The 17,085-nt window shown below is 47.0% G+C and overlaps 2 protein-coding genes and 1 long non-coding RNA gene across 3 annotated transcripts; 2 read left to right on the top strand and 1 right to left on the bottom strand.

Annotated features, from left to right (window-relative positions):
- Positions 1–5,716: 5,716 nt before the first annotated feature.
- On the top strand, positions 5,717–6,324 carry LOC123164509 (uncharacterized). The gene is made up of 3 exons (XR_006482487.1): positions 5,717–5,841; positions 6,068–6,225; positions 6,306–6,324. It is a non-coding gene; the product is annotated as an uncharacterized lncRNA (long non-coding RNA).
- Positions 6,325–9,101: 2,777 nt separating this feature from the next.
- On the bottom strand, positions 9,102–12,803 carry LOC123164492 (DDB1- and CUL4-associated factor 8). Its single transcript, XM_044582000.1, has 5 exons — positions 12,618–12,803; positions 11,585–11,836; positions 11,327–11,470; positions 10,559–11,236; positions 9,102–9,593 (listed from the first exon to the last, which is right to left on the bottom strand). The coding sequence occupies exons 1-5, from the start codon at positions 12,711–12,713 to the stop codon at positions 9,384–9,386; spliced, it is 1,380 nt and encodes a 459-aa protein (XP_044437935.1). The 5' UTR covers positions 12,714–12,803; the 3' UTR covers positions 9,102–9,383.
- A 138-nt stretch (positions 12,804–12,941) lies between these two features.
- Positions 12,942–16,816, top strand: LOC123164493 (serine/arginine-rich splicing factor SR45a). The gene is made up of 7 exons (XM_044582001.1): positions 12,942–13,072; positions 13,174–13,193; positions 14,375–14,524; positions 15,144–15,252; positions 15,333–15,482; positions 16,016–16,061; positions 16,234–16,816. Exons 1-7 carry the CDS (start codon positions 13,070–13,072, stop codon positions 16,590–16,592), a joined length of 837 nt encoding a protein of 278 aa, XP_044437936.1. The 5' UTR covers positions 12,942–13,069; the 3' UTR covers positions 16,593–16,816.
- The last annotated feature ends 269 nt before the right edge of the window (positions 16,817–17,085 follow it).

Here is a 17,085-nt window from a genome sequence, read left to right on the forward strand (position 1 = left end):
GCCCATGGCGGTGGTCGAGGGGCAGATCAGATCTGGCCGTCCATCTCCGAGCCACGGGCCGGGACCCGAAACCCGCGGCCCGTTCCCGGAGGAGCGGCTATTCCGTTGGGCCTCGGCCCCCGCGTGGGATTTGACTGGGCCTGGCCCGCTGCCAACCAGATGACTGACTTCCCTGGGGCCTCAGGCCGAAAAAATAAGATGACTTCGCTGGGGCAATGCCTGCTACTACTGTAGTTACGTACCGTGGTGAATCCTAATGTTTTTTTTTTGTTTATAGAAATGCGGTAATCCTAAGCATGTTTGCCGTAGACTAGAAAAAGTTGCCCCAAACAAAAGTGGAAAAAGGAACTTACCGTGGACCGTGTTTTAGTTCGAATAGGCCGAATGAGAGGTTGAAAAAAAAAATAGGCTCGGATTGAACCCTGAAAAACGAAATTACAAGTTAGTTCGGTCTCAATTTCAAATTTCAACCGAGCAAACCTTTTTTTCCTTGAAAAAACATCCGAAAAGCAGGAGCATCTGTTACTGTCCAAAATAATTTATTTTTTGCGGATGTCCAAAATGATAATATGCAGTACTCACTCACAAGATAACCACGGCCTGGGAACATTTAACATCAGAACCGTCAACTACGACAAGGAATACATACGGCGTCTAAAAAAAGAGAGAATTTACCTTATAAAGGATGCTGGGGTGCTAGGCGCAACCACCGGCTCCACGTATACGCTATGAATAGTGTCATGCGAGAGGAAAAAACAGCTAGCAGCGAGATAAGAGAATCTGGTCCGGCCATTCTATCTCGCTTAGTACTTGCTTTGAGCGTTTTGCCTCGCTGTCAAACATCCCGGCGTTACTTCTTTTTCTACGTTCTGTGCTTCGGTCGCAGAGGATGACAGCTGATCCAGCCTTTGCGCGCAGGCCCATCCTGCAGTGAGAGCGTGGGTGCGTGCTTGGGGAGCGGTGATCGTGGGTTGGCCAGAGGCAGCCAGAGGCGATCGTGGGCTGCAGGCCGCCGTGGCATTTTTTTTACCGAGGTGCGTTTGACCCACCTGTGACCATTCTGCTTCAGCCGATGTGGTCCCACATGTGTGTCTCTTCATAGCCGCGCGCTGCTCCCATTGGTTGCTGCTGTGCCAGCACGCCTGTACTCGCTGGGTAATAGGGTGCTCCGCCCTTTTCTTGTTCATACGCGGGACTTCTCCAGTTGTTTTGCTGCATGTGTCCCTTCGTGCGGCTGGGCCCGTTTGTCGGTCTCGTGCTCTCCTTTATCTGGGTCACTCTAGGAGTTACAGCGCCCCTGTCCTGTTGATGACCGAGGAGGCGCTTTTCTTTCATCCTCATCCTCCCTTCTATCAGTGCCTCCCTCTCGATTCACTCCACTCCGCTCGTCTCGCCTGGGCGTCGTTGTTCGTCCTCCGCCGCCATCGTTGGTTGCCGTCGCCGTGCTTGTCGCTTCTTTGCTCATGGCTCCTCGTGTGCCTGCCTCCGCGTTCGGTTAGGGTGAGCGCCGCTGATTCGCTGATTTTATGGCTATGGCTTCGGTTGCTTGCATTGCGTATTAATCCCTTCTTGTTTCCTCCTTTTCCTCACTTCTCGTTTGCAGCCTCGCTGCGTCTGGTTTGCCATGCGCCTCTTCACCTGTTCGTCCGTCCTTCTCAGGGTGAGCTTCATCCTCTACTCGGACTACTACTAGACATCCAACACGTATACTACTAGAGATTGTTTGGATTATCCAACACCTCTTGCTTTGCTTATCACCTGTTCGATGAAATGTCTGCCTAGGTTCCTTTCATTATGGGTTGTTTCTTGCGCTGCGTTCGTTTTTCCTGGCTGGTGGTTGCATCAGATCTGTTGCATACTGCTTACATGGGTGGTTTGGTTCGATCTTAGGTTTGGCTGGGTTGAGTGTCCGTCCTTGCCTTTGTTCAGGTTACTACAGTCGCATATTTTTTTTGTTTCTTGTGCTTTTTCTTATAAAGGTTGTATCTTGTCTGGTTTGGTTCATCGTGCCTCGGTTGGTTTACGTCGGTCTAGCTGCGTTTGCATGGATATGGTCTGCATGCTCTTGTCTGCAATACTTAACTGCTGTTTGAGGTTGTTTTTGAGTGTTCTCGGTTTGCTTAAATGCTTCTGCACCAGGTTACTTCGCATTAAATTGTTGCTTGTCTTCTCCTATTGCGGTTGCCATCTTTCTTTTCTTTATCCTTTCCGTTGGTTTCTTTTAGTTTAGGCTTTAGCATGCCTCTGTAAGGAGGGTATGTGACTATATGTTTGCTTACGTTTTTTGGCTTTCTCGTGTGTTACAGGTCTTTATTATTCGGATAATTGATCTCCTGGCTCCAGCTCTGCAAAGGTTCTGCTGTGGTTCATCTCATTTGGCACATCGGCTGCTCTACTTTGGCGTGCGGAGGTACCATCTTCCTTCCTCGCTTGTTGTCCTTATGCTCATCTCAAATTTTGTCATTCGCCCGCTTCTAACTGTGTGTGTTCCGTGCGTTGTGTCATTTTGTGGCTTTGTTTACCATTGCTTATTGTTGATTAATTATTTTACTTCTTGATTCCATGTGTTCTTTCATGCTTATTATTGCATCCTTGCTTCGCATGTCCAGAATGTGTGTTGTGCTGTCCTTTGTTGTTCCAATCCTGGAAGCCGTAGCAGCGCACCGTGCACTGCCTGCCCCTTGCTATATGCATGAGGTTGACGGGGATGGCCATGTCCTTGCTGGAGTAGAGATTGACATTCCTGGGGATGGTGTCCTGGCGATGCTGCAATTTTTTTCCCCTGGGCCTCTGGGTGGGAAGGTTGTGTAGATGCATACGAGCAGGCTGCTTTGCAGGCAATCAGGTTTTTGCAAGGGATGTATGGTTTTATAGTTAAGGATTACAGCTATGAGTGTGTGGTTTGCTATAGGAATTCAGGGAATGCTGCTGTCGCTGTCGCCGCGTCGGCTGTTCGTTATGCGGCTTACTTAGAGAGGGCCCTTGCTTGCGTGCGCTCGACCTCTGTAGCCACACCCATTAGTGCCTTTTGTACTCGCTCACAGCCACCGCCTAACCTGGCATTTCTGTACTCAAGCCTTTTGGCGTCTTTGTACTCTATTTAGCTTTTATACAGGGTACTTCTGTTGTTCCAGGATTCTATTTATTTGTGTGTAATAAATGAATTCAGTTTCATGCTCTTTTCTTCTTATGTTGTTTATTCTTGTTACCTTATATGATGTGTCTTTCAATGACTGTGTTGATACCCTTGGTAAATTGTGCTATTCTTATTTGATTATCCTTTAACCTGCACCGAAGCAATTTTAGAGCTTAGTTTCCGCTTGTTTGCTTGTTTCTTGCAGTACCATGGCGTGTATCTTTTCGTGCTTTTAGTTTCTCTGGTTGCGGTATGTGTTGGAAATATGCCCTAGAGGCAATAATAAATGGTTATTGTTATATTTCTTTGTTCATGATAATTGTCTATTATTCATGCTATAATTGTATTGTCCGGAAATCGTAATACATGTGTGAATACATAGACCACAACGTGTCCCTAGTAAGCCTCTAGTTGACTAGCTCGTTGATCAACTGATAGTCATGGTTTCCTGACTATGGACATTGGATGTCATTGATAACGGGATCACATCATTAGGAGAATGATGTGATGGACAAGACCCAATCCTAAGCATAGCATAAAAGATCGTGTAGTTTCGTTTGCTAGAGCTTTTCCAATGTCAAGTATCTTTTCCTTAGACCATGAGATCGTGCAACTCCCGGATATCGTAGGAGTGCTTTGGGTATGCCAAACATCACAACGTAACTGGGTGACTATAAAGGTGCACTACGGGTATCTCCGAAAGTGTCTGTTGGGTTGGCACGGATCGAGACTGGGATTTGTCACTCCGTGTGACGGAGAGGTATCTCTGGGCCCACTCGGTAATGCATCATCATAATGAGCTCAATGTGACTAAGGTGTTAGTCACGGGATCATGCATTGCGGTACGAGTAAAGAGACTTGCCGGTAACGAGATTGAACAAGGTATTGGGATATCGACGATCGAATCTCGGGCAAGTAACATACCGATTGACAAAGGGAATTGCATACGGATTGATTGAATCCTCGACACCGTGGTTCATCCGATGAGATCATCGTGGAACATGTGGGAGCCAACATGGGTATCCAGATCCCGCTGTTGGTTATTGACCGGAGAGGTGTCTCGGTCATGTCTGCATGTCTCCCGAACCCGTAGGGTCTACACACTTAAGGTCCGGTGACGCTAGGGTTGTAGAGATAGATGTATGCGGAAACCCGAAAGTTGTTCGGAGTCTCGGATGAGATCCCGGACGTCACGAGAGGTTCCGGAATGGTCCGGAGGTGAAGAATTATATATAGGAAGTCCAGTTTCGGCCACCGGGAAAGTTTCGGGGGTTACCGGTATTGTACCGGGACCACCGGAAGGGTCCCGGAGGTCCACCGGATGGGGCCACCTATCCCAGAGGGCCCCGTGGGCTGAAAGTGGAAGGGAACCAGCCCTTAGTGGGCTGGGGCGCCCCCCTTGGGCCTCCCCCATGCGCCTAGGGTTGGGAACCCTAGGGGGGGAGCTTTCCCCCTTGCCTTGGGGGGCAAGGCACCCCCTTCCCCCCACTTGGCCGCCGCCCCCCTTGGAGATCTGATCTCCCAAGGGCTGGCGCCCCCCAGGGGTCCTATAAATAGGGGGAGGGAGGGAGGGCAGCAACCTACAGCCTTGGGCGCCTCCCTCCTCCCCTGCAACACCTCTCTCTCTCTCGCAGAAGCTTGGCGAAGCCCTGCCGGAGACCCGCTACATCCACCACCACGCCGTCGTGCTGCTGGATCTCCATCAACCTCTCCTTCCCCCTTGCTGGATCAAGAAGGAGGAGACGTCACTGCACCGTACGTGTGTTGAACGCGGAGGTGCCGTCCGTTCGGCACTCGGTCATCGGTGATTTGGATCACGGCGAGTACGACTCCGTCATCCACGTTCATTGGAACGCTTCCGCTCGCGATCTACAAGGGTATGTAGATGCACTCCTTTCCCCTCGTTGCTAGTAGACTCCATAGATGCATCTTGGTGAGCGTAGGAAAATTTCAAATTATGCTACGATTCCCAACAGTATGCCTCCGCGCCGTGTTGTTCCTGCCCGGCCAGCTGTTCCTGCCAGACCGGCTGCTCCTTCAGCCCATTCTCCTGTTGTGCACCATGCTGTTCTCCCGCGCCGTGCTGCTCGTGCTGCAGCTCGTTTGCCTCCAGTGTCGGCCACGCCTGCCGTTCCCCTTGTTGTTTGAAAGAGGAAACGTATGTTCTTTACACCTTTTTAGTTACGCCAGCTCTTGGCATCCGTTGATAAATAGGGCTTTCTCCCTTAGCATGTTTTGTGTTTCGTATCTCTTTCTTCTGCTGAGACTTCCCACAACCGTAAAAGGTGCAGGTTCTTGTTGGACAGGCTCTGCTCCCACAACAAGAATGGTTAGTTCATGTTCTCCTTGATCGATTGTAGTGTTGCTTCCTTGCGTTCTCTATGTCATGTTGGTGCCTTCTTGTTCTGGCTCTCGCAGAGCATACCCTAGCATCTCCTCTGGAACCTGGTTGGGTTGGTTTTTCTCCTGACGAAGTCGAGATCCTTAAAGGTATCTCTTTGTTATTATTAACCATGCCGTTTTCCCCTTCCCAATGTTCTGCGTTCTTATCGCTCTTAAAACTCCTATAGCTTTCTACCAAAAGAGGTCATACTACGGAGCTCCCGACTACCGATGCAACCACTGCGGGGCTAGCTTTTGGTGGCGTGAGAGGGTAAAGTCACAGTCTGCTATCACAAAAAGGCGTGTTATATACAACAATTCTTGTAAGGCTGGAAAAGTATTTGTTGATCCCTTTAAGAAACCGCCTCAGTTTTTAGAACCCCTGCTTGATTATAAAGGGCCGCCGCGCAGCCTAAGATTCCTTACGAAAATACTCAGTACAATTGCTTGTTTGCTTTTACATCCATGGGAGCAAAAAATTCTTTTGTTCTATCCCTGTTTTCAACTTGCCTTCCTTCTCATTGTAATTGTGTTGCTGATCAAATGCAGAAGAAACAGTTATTGGTGAAGGTTATTATTACAAGGCTGGGCTATGACAATTGCTGGTGGTTCCTGTCATGCCGGGAATGTCATAAAACAACCTATGTTTTTGGAAGGCATTTCCGTTGCTCGGACCCCACTTGCCCTTCCGTTAATGCAGATCCCTCGTGAGTGCATTTCCCGCATGAGGCTTTGTTCCATCTGTATATTCGCTTGCTTCTTAGTCCATTTGGTTTGTGGTATGTAGATACTGCGTGTGCACCTTTCGAAGTGATGGTGGAGCTGAAGCAGAATTCATGTGGTTTGATAAAGCTGCAAGGAGTGTTGTTGGCAAGCCAGTCCTGCCTCTAATTGAACGCAAATACCTAGGTTTTACAAGTGTGCATGATCTTGCCCAGATAGGAGGTGGCGATGTGGCAATGCCTACTGAGATTTCCCGCATTGTTGCTCAGAAGTATGTGCTTGTTGTTTCTATCTCCACCAAGAGCTTCCAGCCTACAAGCACTCAGCTGTCCTTCCAAGTTAGCAGGATCGATCAAACCTTTAAGCCTAAACTTCCACCCTTGGGATTTGGTGGTGCATCAGGCGCATCTGGAACGTCGTCTTCTGCTGAGAACTCTGGTGCAGCGCTGCCCATTCTCGAGTCTTTCCCTACAGGATCGACTACACCTACTGCACTCCCTCTAGATGAGGTATATCTACTGGTCATTCCCCCTTTCAAACTCTTTCCATCGATTGGCTCTTATATTGTTTCTTTTCCAGATGAACACTCCTATCTCTGCGTTCAAAAGCAAAGGGCAGGCCACTATGCCTAAAACGCCTAGGTATCAACCCTCCCTTTATGCTATCATGAAGTTTCAAAATTCTTTTTCTTTGCCTGCGGCTAATGTATTTTTTGTCTTGGGAAGCAGCAAATCACCGTGCCCAAAAAATTCTCGGCGCAAGCTTTTCACTACACCTTTGAAGATCACCGCCGCTGAAGTTAAAGGGGGCTGACCTACCTGCTTCTACTGCCTTTGTTATTGCCAAAGCTGAAAAGAGTGCTTCTACTGGAGATACAGTTGAAGCTGTACCCATGCCAAATGTTTGTGCCTCTTTCACATGTAACTACCTTCCCCTTATGCACAAACCATGCTTGATCCACACCAATGTTTTGTAGCAGGAAACTAAAGAAGTTGGTCAAGAGACTGAAACGCAGCTGCTGAAGATGCACCAAATGTTATTCCTGAGTTGACTAAAAACAAGAGGTAAAGGCTCTTAGTCCATTACATTTTCCCAGTTCAGTGCAGGGTGTATCCTGATGATTGCTATTCTTCCTTGGTCGTGTCGTTTTAAAATGCAAAGCTTCATTCTATATGATTTACAAATTGTTTTCTTCTTAACCGATGCATGTGATGGAGTTTCATTGAACCTTTTTTTTCACTGTTAGATTAGAGCTTACCAAATACCCAGTAAAACAGCTTTATAGCTTCAGGATGCAACATCTGTTCTGCTTAGTATTGTGTGATGCTCCTGTTTCATTTCTGATGCTTGTGCAAGTGATACTTGCTGTTGCATAGTAGATAACATACTTCATATATACAACTAAATTAACCATGTAACTGAATCAGTTGTGTTTTTTGGGCTCAGTTAGCCTGTTACTAAATTATGCTGGCCTACATCTATTACATTTGGTGTTTGTGCTTTTCTTCTTATTACATTCTATGCTTCTTGTTATATATGCCGGTGCTAGCTTTCCTGACATGCCTCTTGTTTTTCGCACTGCTTGCAACTCAGGGTAAATGCAGTGGCCAAGGGCGCCAGCGTTCCAAAGAAAGCAAAGCAGTAGTTCTTCAATAGGGTAGGCTCGCCGTGTACATATGGTACGACAATCCCTTCTTGAATTCTGTTCCTGGTGCATCCGGCGTACATGACCTATCGCCGTAGATTGACTAATGGTTCATCTCCTTCCTCAGGGTATCTTCTATGTTCTGCTTTCTTATCAAGCTAAGTTAGCCGCTAGATGGATATGCTGGTCAAGAGAGCTTCTCAGCTCTACTGCATCGTAGCAGCGGTCTCGCCGTCGGGTGTGAAGATCGCCAGCCCGGCACACTTTTGGTTATCCATCTGATGTATTTTGTGCACCTTTCTAAGACACGGCTTTGGCATCCGTGGAGCTATGTCAAGCCCTTGTCATGACAATTCCTCTATTTAGGCGCTCAAACAGACCATCTGCTATGCGTTGTAAATATCACGTTGGCCCTTTCTATCTTATCTCCCTCCCTATGACAATTTCTACTCATTGTAAATGCCGTTGGGCCATGGTACTTAATCTACTGCTTGTCAATGTCGTTGCCCTTTGTATGCCTTCTTGTGTCTTCTGCTTAGTCCTGGGCCTGCTGCTTTATGGACCCTGCTTGCCTAATTTATCTGACAGGATAATCATTATATTCTGCCGTGTCAACTGACTGCTCATAAATTAGCTGCTAAAATTAACCATCATTCTGCCTACTTCATGCACAGTAACCAAATGCATTTCATGAGCTCCTCTTTATGTCCTACCTATGTTTAGCTTTTACTGTCAGTCTGCATAATTCGTATACTGTTCAGGTGTCTTCCCCGGATTTTTAAATGGCCTATACCTTGCTCAGGGTTTATATAAGAGTAACACAGAACCACTGTGCACTTTAAAGATCCAAAAAAAATAACAAAGTGTGATTACATAGTTTTCATTATAACAACATTCCTCTGTAAGATGAACCGCAAATAAGTTCTCTCTGCTATGTATTTTTTTAGAAGAGCATTTGGTTGCTGTCTTGTCATCTTCTGCTTGCTATTTGGCTGTTGCTCTGGTAGCTCTGGTGACCTGTTGGCTCATAATCTTCTCGCTATTCAATGAGAACCCTTTCCGAAGAACCTCAGGATGACATGCGCGTTGAAAAACTCCAGCTTATTGTTGCTGCTGTTGGCCTTGGTAAGCTTGATGGAACCGAGACCGCTAAGAAAAATGTAATGCCATCATCTTACGCTGTGGACTTCGCTACATGACTGGAAACTTCCATGATGCAAAAAAATCCATATGCTCTAATGGGTATCTACATATTTTTATGCTCACTCTATCAGTGCTTGGTTTGAACTCGCTCTTTGTGCCATCGGCGCAACGAGTCATCTAGTATATACAAAAATGGAGCTGCTAGAGAGTGAAGAGGAAGCACTTGATGGTTACCTAACAGTACACAACCTAACCAATCACACAAGCAGGAAACCAAGAACAACTCTTATAGATTCCCTAGAAACACCTCTTAGATAGAAATAATTCCATTCTTTTTTCAAACGCTCGACTGACTCAATTCACAAACGGCAAGGGTAAGTTTCTCCCCATCTGCAACTCTATGTCTGTCCAAATTTCGTCATCGTCCTCATCTTCATCATAATCGTCGTTGTCGTCGTCATCCTCTTCATCATCATCATCATCATCCCCATCCTCATCCCCATCCTCATCAGACGATGAATCATAACGCGCGGATAACATATAGTCACCTTCGTCAACAGAGTCCTTTTGAAAGGACAAAAATTCAACAAAGTAATTAGAATGACTGCCCATGCGACAGATGAGAAATAAATCAAATTGGTTATATTGAGAATTCAAAATTTATATAATTGAGACCTTATGTTATACTCCCTCCGTCCCAAAATAAGTGACTCGACTTTGCACTAGCTTTATACTATAGTTAGTGTAAAGTTGAGTCGCTTATTTTGAGACAGAGGGAGTACTTTTGTATTATTTCCCAGTGGGAAGTTAATGTGCCTCGATGAAGATTCAAAGTAGTTGCATTGGAAATGCAAAGTGGGGTTAGGCTAATCTCGCAACTTACACCACACTAATGGGATCACTCACGATTGAACTAACAAAAATTAAATACAAAATTACAACAGACATAAACATAAAAAAACATCAACCTTCATAAAGTCAAATTCAGATGTCAAAACTGTATTATCAATCACGCATTCGTCTCTGGACATCGCAATAATAATGCAAACAGAGACGGAATACTGAAATTCCTAACATTGTTCCGACAAGACAGTTTGCAAGTAGGACAGCTGAAAGTGATATCTCACACGATGGTACATACTACTTGATTTTGACCTTTCGATCAAGTACAAAGCATGTCTGCACAGAATTAAATTGGTCCCCCACTGTTTAGCATCTTTGTGATGAAAATAAACTGCTTGCTTCTGATATCACAAAGTCATAGTGCAAATGAAGCACCCTTTTCATTTCGGACGTTCACAATTTAAATCTAAAATAAGGAGCATCGGACAACACACTTGCTTCACCTCCGTTCAAAACCGAAAGGCACAAACATATCCCAAGCAAAGCAATTGCCTATACAAGTTTTATGTATAATACTGTGAAGCAAGCATACCCGGCACATTAGACTCTATATGACAAGCTGTGTCGCCAAAGAAGATAACAATCCATGTGAAACACGCAGTATGTGAGTAAAAAAGAGAACACACCTCATCAAGGGGAGCAGTGGAGGGGTTCTCACTATCACCAGGTGCCCAAATCTTGATGTCTGTATTGGTGCCACAACTTGCAATAACAATCTCATGAGGGTGTTGTTCAACGCAGTTCACACTCTGTGTATCTCCTTTCAACATTCGGATAAGCTCCCCATCCTTCTTTCTCCAAATAAATACATGGCCACAGTCTGATCCAGAGGAAACATACTCACAGTTGGGACCAAGGAAGCTAACACCTTTAAGAACTTGCATGTTCAGGTGTCCCTTGAAGCTCCGAGGTACAGGTAACTTCTCACTGTGAAATTCGTCAAAATCGTTGAAGTACAACCCATGCTCTCTCTCGAAAAGGTAGATGCTGTCGTTACGATAGGATGCTAAAAGCTCGCCGGTCTGTGAGTAAGCCAAACCAGTGATCACATCTCCCTTCTCGGAAACCAAATGTTGAGGGCAGAATTGCTCAACCGGGAGGCCAAATTTAGACCTTTCCATTTCAATCTTACGGGCATCATACAACCGTACGTACTCATCACCTCCGGCAACTGCAAAACAAGAGTGGTTTCTTGGGTCTACGGCAATGGCACAGAGGTACATGGTATCACCTGATAAGTAATCAAACCTTCTAACCGCACCACACCTAAAGAGCTTCCTGGGATGTTTCTCCCTCAGGTCAAACTGGAGGGGAAGACAACAACGTCAGCGACAAAGGAATCGGGAAACAATAATTACAAAAAAAGAAGAGTGGGAACTAAGTTAACAACGTACATGCCAAACGGAGCCATCAACCACGCAGCTAAAGAACTTGTGAGGACTGCCAGGTTCAACAGCAAGCTGGTGCACCATGCACCTCAGGTTCGCAAGCTTATCCGTCAACACCGACCCCCCTTGTTGCACGTGCGAATGCCTTACCTGTTCAACGGCCACAAACAAATAGCCAAAGCCATGACCATTATAAGCAATGTTGAAAGCTCAAGATAAACATATATGGTGGAACCACTCATCAAGCACTCAGCGTGTGCCTACCTCCGCATCAGCGCCGCAGGTGACGATGCTCCGGTCGTGCGATAAGGGCATGAACTGCGCGTGCAGCACATCACTACGGTGGCCGGTGTGGAACATCAGTGCCGGCGCCGCCTCTTCCGTGCTCCACAGCATGGCGGTCTCGTCGTTTGAAGCAGACAGGAGCAAGCTCCCGCTGCTGTTGAAGCTTACGGTGTTGACGGTACGCTTGTGCTTCCGCAGCCTCCTCTGGATGCCCAGCGAATGCACAAAGTCCTGCACGGCAAGCCAAACAGAAGGTCAAGTGTACCCTCGACTCGAATGAAAGAAAAAAAGGCCGACGTTAGGACCGTTGTACTTTTGCAACAAACTCTTGAAAACAAGACCTCACTTTCTAGCCACGACTTGCAGATGCTGACACCATTAGAGCGGATCGTTTGTGTGCAGCGTGAAATCCGCGTGCGCGACACATTCTAGTACCGGGGCATATCATCCAACATCCCCCCAAGTGTAAACTTGCATCAGCTCGACATAAATGCACATGTGCCACCACTTCTTATTTTGCTTCTTTTTTTGTTTGGCTTATGCAACACACCCTACTGGCGCAACGGCAAAAAAAAAGGGAAACCCACCCGCGATGATGCATCTGGCGATTACAGCATTTGTTTTAGCAAAAATCGTTACGCGCAACGGTGCTTGTTTTTTTTATTTTGGTGGGTTCAATAAAGCCACTGAAAACTCAAGTAGAACAATGGTATGCACTATGCAGCAGCTGATTTTGTGCCCAAAATGTATGATGAGGGTCTCGTCCGGCCGATCGATCGGCATACATTTAAGCACTGTCATCTGCCAAGGAGAAAACAGCTGAGCGATTGATTAGTTTTTTTTTTTTTTTGTCTGAAAGAAAAAAAATCTACAGACTGACTTGGTGTTCCGGACCGGAGAGACCAGCCAAGCATAGATCGACTGCGCGGCAGTAGAGGCTTATCTTAGGTCGAGCAACATCAAATGTGGTTCGATTTGAAGGTCGGATGGATAGGGAGGGAGACGGACGGACCTCGGAGGCCATGACGGCGGCGGCGAAGCGCCTGGGCGGGAGGCGCCCGTCCTCGCGCGCCCGCAGCCCCGCCACCCGCGTCCCCTCCGCCGGCATCCCCCTCCTCCCTCCTCCGCCGCCGCGAGGGCTCCTCTTCTCCTCCCCTCTGCTGCTGCTGCTGCTGCTTCCGTTTTGCTTTTTCTTTTTTGGAGCGAAGCTAATGGCCTGATGATGCTGGGCCTGCCGAGCCCCGCGCCTGTTGGGCCTGGGCCGCGCGCGTCGGGGCCCAACGGCCCGCGCCCCCTACACAAACAAAGTCGAATCGAACGAGACCCATTCCGGCTCGAGCACGGTCAACCCAGGCGCACCGCACCGCATCGCACGCCCGACGCGCAGCCGAAACCCTAGCTCCGCCCCGCCCCTCCCTCCCCCGCGCACTCCGCCGTCTCCGCCGCCCCCGCCGTCCTCGCGCCATGGTGAGCCCCTCCCCTCCTCTTCGCCGTCGTCGTTCCCGAGTCCCTCGTTGCGCTGACCTCCGTGCTGACGGCCCCTTCTGTTGCTCCTCTTTTCTTCGCAGGCCGACTCCCCGCGCCGGAGGTAAATGGCGACGCCGGCCTCCTCGGATCTCTTACCTGCCCTCTCTCTCTCGCCCTCTCTTTCTCCCCCTATCAGATTTGGTGGCTGGTTTGAATTTATGTTCGAGTTCGTTGGGCGCCCGCTCTGATCCGGGTCTAGGGACGCCGCTAGGAGCCGTAGCTTCGGTTTAGGGGATCGATCGATTGGTCGATGTCGGTAGGCGCAGGGCGACACGGGGCATCGGAGGATGCGTGTCCTGCTGCGGCGGAGCTGCGGATCCTGTTTTGTCTGCCCCGTTCTTTGAGATTGACTGACTGGATGCGTGTTAAGTGTGAAGTACCCGTGGATCCCGTTGTCTGCCTGTCCCTTTGAGCTGGATTGTAGTTGGTGAGATTTGATGCAAGTTATTAGGTTTGTGGGTAACTCTGGTACGGTGCTCACGATGGCAGTTCACCAAGCTCTTGCAGCTTCACTGTTTGTTAGAACCCATGCCTTGCTGATATATAGATATAGACGCACCCCCACACACCTATGCCTAGTTTGTTCCAAATGTACGTCAACTAGATCTGTCTTGGAGGCTAAGGGACTGTTTGGATGGCAGCCGTGAGCAGCCATGCCAAAATTTGGCGTTGACTGCTAGCCAGGGCATTCGTTTGGATTGAAGCCAATTTTTCCAGCCGCTGACAAAATTTTCGTCCTCAGTTCATTTTTCACGTCTGTGCCTTCGCATGCCAGCGGCGCCTGATTTCTGCTCCAATTAATTGGCTCACCCTGGTCTGGTAGGGTCCTGGGCGCCAACCAAACAGCCCCTATAAGTAGGAGGTTTTACGCGATGCTGATGGATGAACAGATTATTCAATGAACTCCAGTAGTCCACATTCAGAGCTAAAACTGACTACATGTTACTTACTGCCGTTATTCCTCTACCCATTTCTCATAATATTTATTCGCTCAGTGTTTCGTTGGGCAAGCAGTTCATTGGACACTGAAAATGATGTTGATTCTCGAGAACTATCTTATCAGCCTTGCATATTGTTATCTTTAAACTTGTAAAGTTACACAAAGTTATGGCTGTGCTCTGCTATCCAATGTGCTTTGTTCTCCTTGGCAAGCCATGTAGATTACTATAGGAAAATGTTGAAGGGAAGAAAATACATTTCTCAGAATTGTTGAGCAGTCTATTGTTTGTTTCGTGCTTCCAGGTACACAAGGCCCTCAAGGTCCCCTTCTCCTTATAAGGGACGCCAAAAGCAAATGTCAAGGTCAAGATCACCTGTAGCTCAATCCCAGTCTAGATCTCCATCGCCTGATCCTAGAGCTCAGGCGAGGTCACGATCTCGAAGCCCTGCGAGGTGTGGATTCCTTGTTCAACTTTTTTGCTGATGCTGCATGTAGTCCATGTGGTCTGCCTATTCTGTCTCTTATACCAAAAACCAAATCGAAGATTAACTTGTATTCTTGCAATATCATGTGCAACATGTTTGTGCTGTTGAGAGTTTTGTTCATGATAGCTAAATTTATATTATGATAGCGTGTACACTTGTGGCGTAAATTCCATAAAATGTTTGTATGATAGAAGTATATTTAAATTGGATGCGAAATTGGTCGTCCTATTATATCAGCTTATATGGTGTGGGTAGGTGAATCACATGGTATTAGTTGTATACAATGGTTGTGATGGTTAGAAGTCATATTATAATAGCCATGACATACAAAACCACATCACGTAGTAAGTGGCTAGTGGCGTAATGCCTAACATGTTGGATGAAGCTATTAGATAATAGATATTGCCAAGTAATAAATGCATTCTAAGATTGTAATAGCTCCTGCTATAGGTAACTGGAATTCTATCCATGGAAAAATGATTAGTTTATGGTGTGGCAATATCTAAACTTTCTGAAACGCATAAGTTGAATGACCATTAATTCATCATATGTAATTTGTATATGCTTAATCTGTATCATTCCCCAGGGAGCGGGAGCCTGAAGCTGTAAATCATGGAAATACTCTGTACATTACTGGACTTTCTTCTAGGGTGACTGATAAAGAACTTAGAGAGTACTTCAATAAGGAAGGAAAGGTTAGTTACTTGGCTTCATGTAAGTTTGCAGATTTGTTGTTCTTTTGAGGTACTAAGTTATGACATCTCTTCTTTGTCAGGTGGTTTCTTGCCATGTTGTTCTTGAACCCCACACCCGTGTTTCTCGTGGATTTGCTTTCATCACCATGGACACTGTTGAAGATGCTGAACGCTGCATCAAGTATCTTAACCAGTCAGAACTGCAAGGCCGGAACATCACAGTTGAAAAGGTAATTGTTTGTGCGTCCACATGGGTTGTCGTCTTGTTGGTTCAGATGCAACCTTGTATTTCATGTGTGTTGACCTGGAGGTTTTTTGGTGGTTATTCAGAAGACATTGTGCAAGCTATGTGCCAGCAATCAAGATGCTGAGTTCATCAATTTCAACTTTAGCTCATACAGCTTGATCAATGGACAGCCCAAAGGGTTACTATGCAACACGAGATTCACAACAACTAAACGTAGCAAATTTTCAACTAAACCTGAGCATTCACCTTCAACTCCCCATCAACTAATCAACGGGCATTTCCAACACTTTAGTCAAGATGTCTGGTGACATATGCATAGCAATGTTGGATGTCTGCTAGTGGAGTTTGTGCTCTTCATTAAGTATTTCCTTCCTCCTTGGTCCGTTAATGCAGGGTGTATATCCGCCGATCGTAAGGGAAACTCATAATTTCCTACGCAATCAAGCATGATATTTATTTTTCCTTCTTTCAGCTTGGAGCCTGATATTGTACTGATTGTTGTTATGGTTGTTTCAGTCACGCAGAGGCCGCCCAAGGACGCCTACTCCTGGGAGCTATCTGGGTATGAAAAGCAGCCTATGCTTGTGGTCTACATTGTTGGCCCTTGAATTTACACCATAACTTCCATCTCAGTGCTCCTTTTCATTTCTGCATGTTCTTACTGTATGTATATATGATGTACATATGCCTGGTTAATTACAACTTATGGTTTACTTGCAATTTTCCTTGGACAGGCCATCGCTATGAGCGTAGAGAGATGCAGCGTGGAGGTAGATTCCGCAGAGGAGGCTATGGTCGTGACGACTACTATGGCAACAGCTACCGCAGGTCTCCGCCTCCCATGTACCGAGACTACAGGGACACCCGGGACTACCCTCCCTACAGGGACACCCGCGACTACTCCCCACCCCACAGGGATGCCCGAGACTACTATGACGGGAGGGGTGGTCGGGGCTACTCCCCCCACAGATCTCCCCCTCCTTATGGTGGCAGGGCAAGAAGGGAGAGGTCTAGGTCGCTGCCCTATTCCCCGTACCGGATGCCCGAAAGGGGCTACGGCCGCCGTGCTGGCGGCGGAGGCTATGACAGGTAAAGCGCTGTTGTCTCTTTGCGTCAGCAGAGGCTTGATGTCAGGTTGGATAAACATGCTGCTCGTCCCGGGCCTCCCCCGATGCTAAGATTATGTGTAAACTGTGCTGTCTTGGAACAATATGTTTGCGGAATTTGCAATGTTGTATTTGTAACTTAATGACCTTCAGACATTTTTGTTCTATTTGGAATCATCTTTGAACTATTAAATATCGTGTTGTTCCTTCATGGCCTGAATGGCGAGAGAGGCAAAGCAAGGGAATGGTCATCGTGAATTTGTGATGAACCGACAGTGGCGGTGGTAGGTTTGATGAATGTCTGGTGCTGGTAGCATGGTCAGAATGTGAATATTAGCGGACAAAAGGGGATTTGATGTGCCTTGCTTCTCGCGTATGATTGTGATTCTACACGGTTGTAGTCCCGTGCTGATTGTACTGTCGTTTGTTTTATCATGCGAGTTGTGTGGGTGTCTGTAATAGCAGGGCAAAGACATATGA

The sequence above is a fragment of the Triticum aestivum genome, chromosome 7D, assembly GCF_018294505.1.
Source record: "Triticum aestivum cultivar Chinese Spring chromosome 7D, IWGSC CS RefSeq v2.1, whole genome shotgun sequence".
Classification (NCBI taxonomy): domain Eukaryota; kingdom Viridiplantae; phylum Streptophyta; class Magnoliopsida; order Poales; family Poaceae; genus Triticum; species Triticum aestivum.

Coding starts and splice junctions, on each gene's coding strand:
- LOC123164492 (XM_044582000.1), bottom strand. CDS start 12,713: ATGCCGGCGGAGGGGACGCGGGTGGCGGGGCTGCGGGCGCGCGAGGAC. Junction 11,837..12,617: donor CCGCCGTCATGGCCTCCGAG/GTCCGTCCGTCT, acceptor CTTGCCGTGCAG/GACTTTGTGCATTCGCTGGG. Junction 11,237..11,326: donor TTGATGGCTCCGTTTGGCAT/GTACGTTGTTAA, acceptor CTTCCCCTCCAG/TTTGACCTGAGGGAGAAACA.
- LOC123164493 (XM_044582001.1), top strand. Junction 13,194..14,374: donor GCCGACTCCCCGCGCCGGAG/GTAAATGGCGAC, acceptor TCGTGCTTCCAG/GTACACAAGGCCCTCAAGGT. Junction 15,253..15,332: donor ACTTCAATAAGGAAGGAAAG/GTTAGTTACTTG, acceptor CTTCTTTGTCAG/GTGGTTTCTTGCCATGTTGT.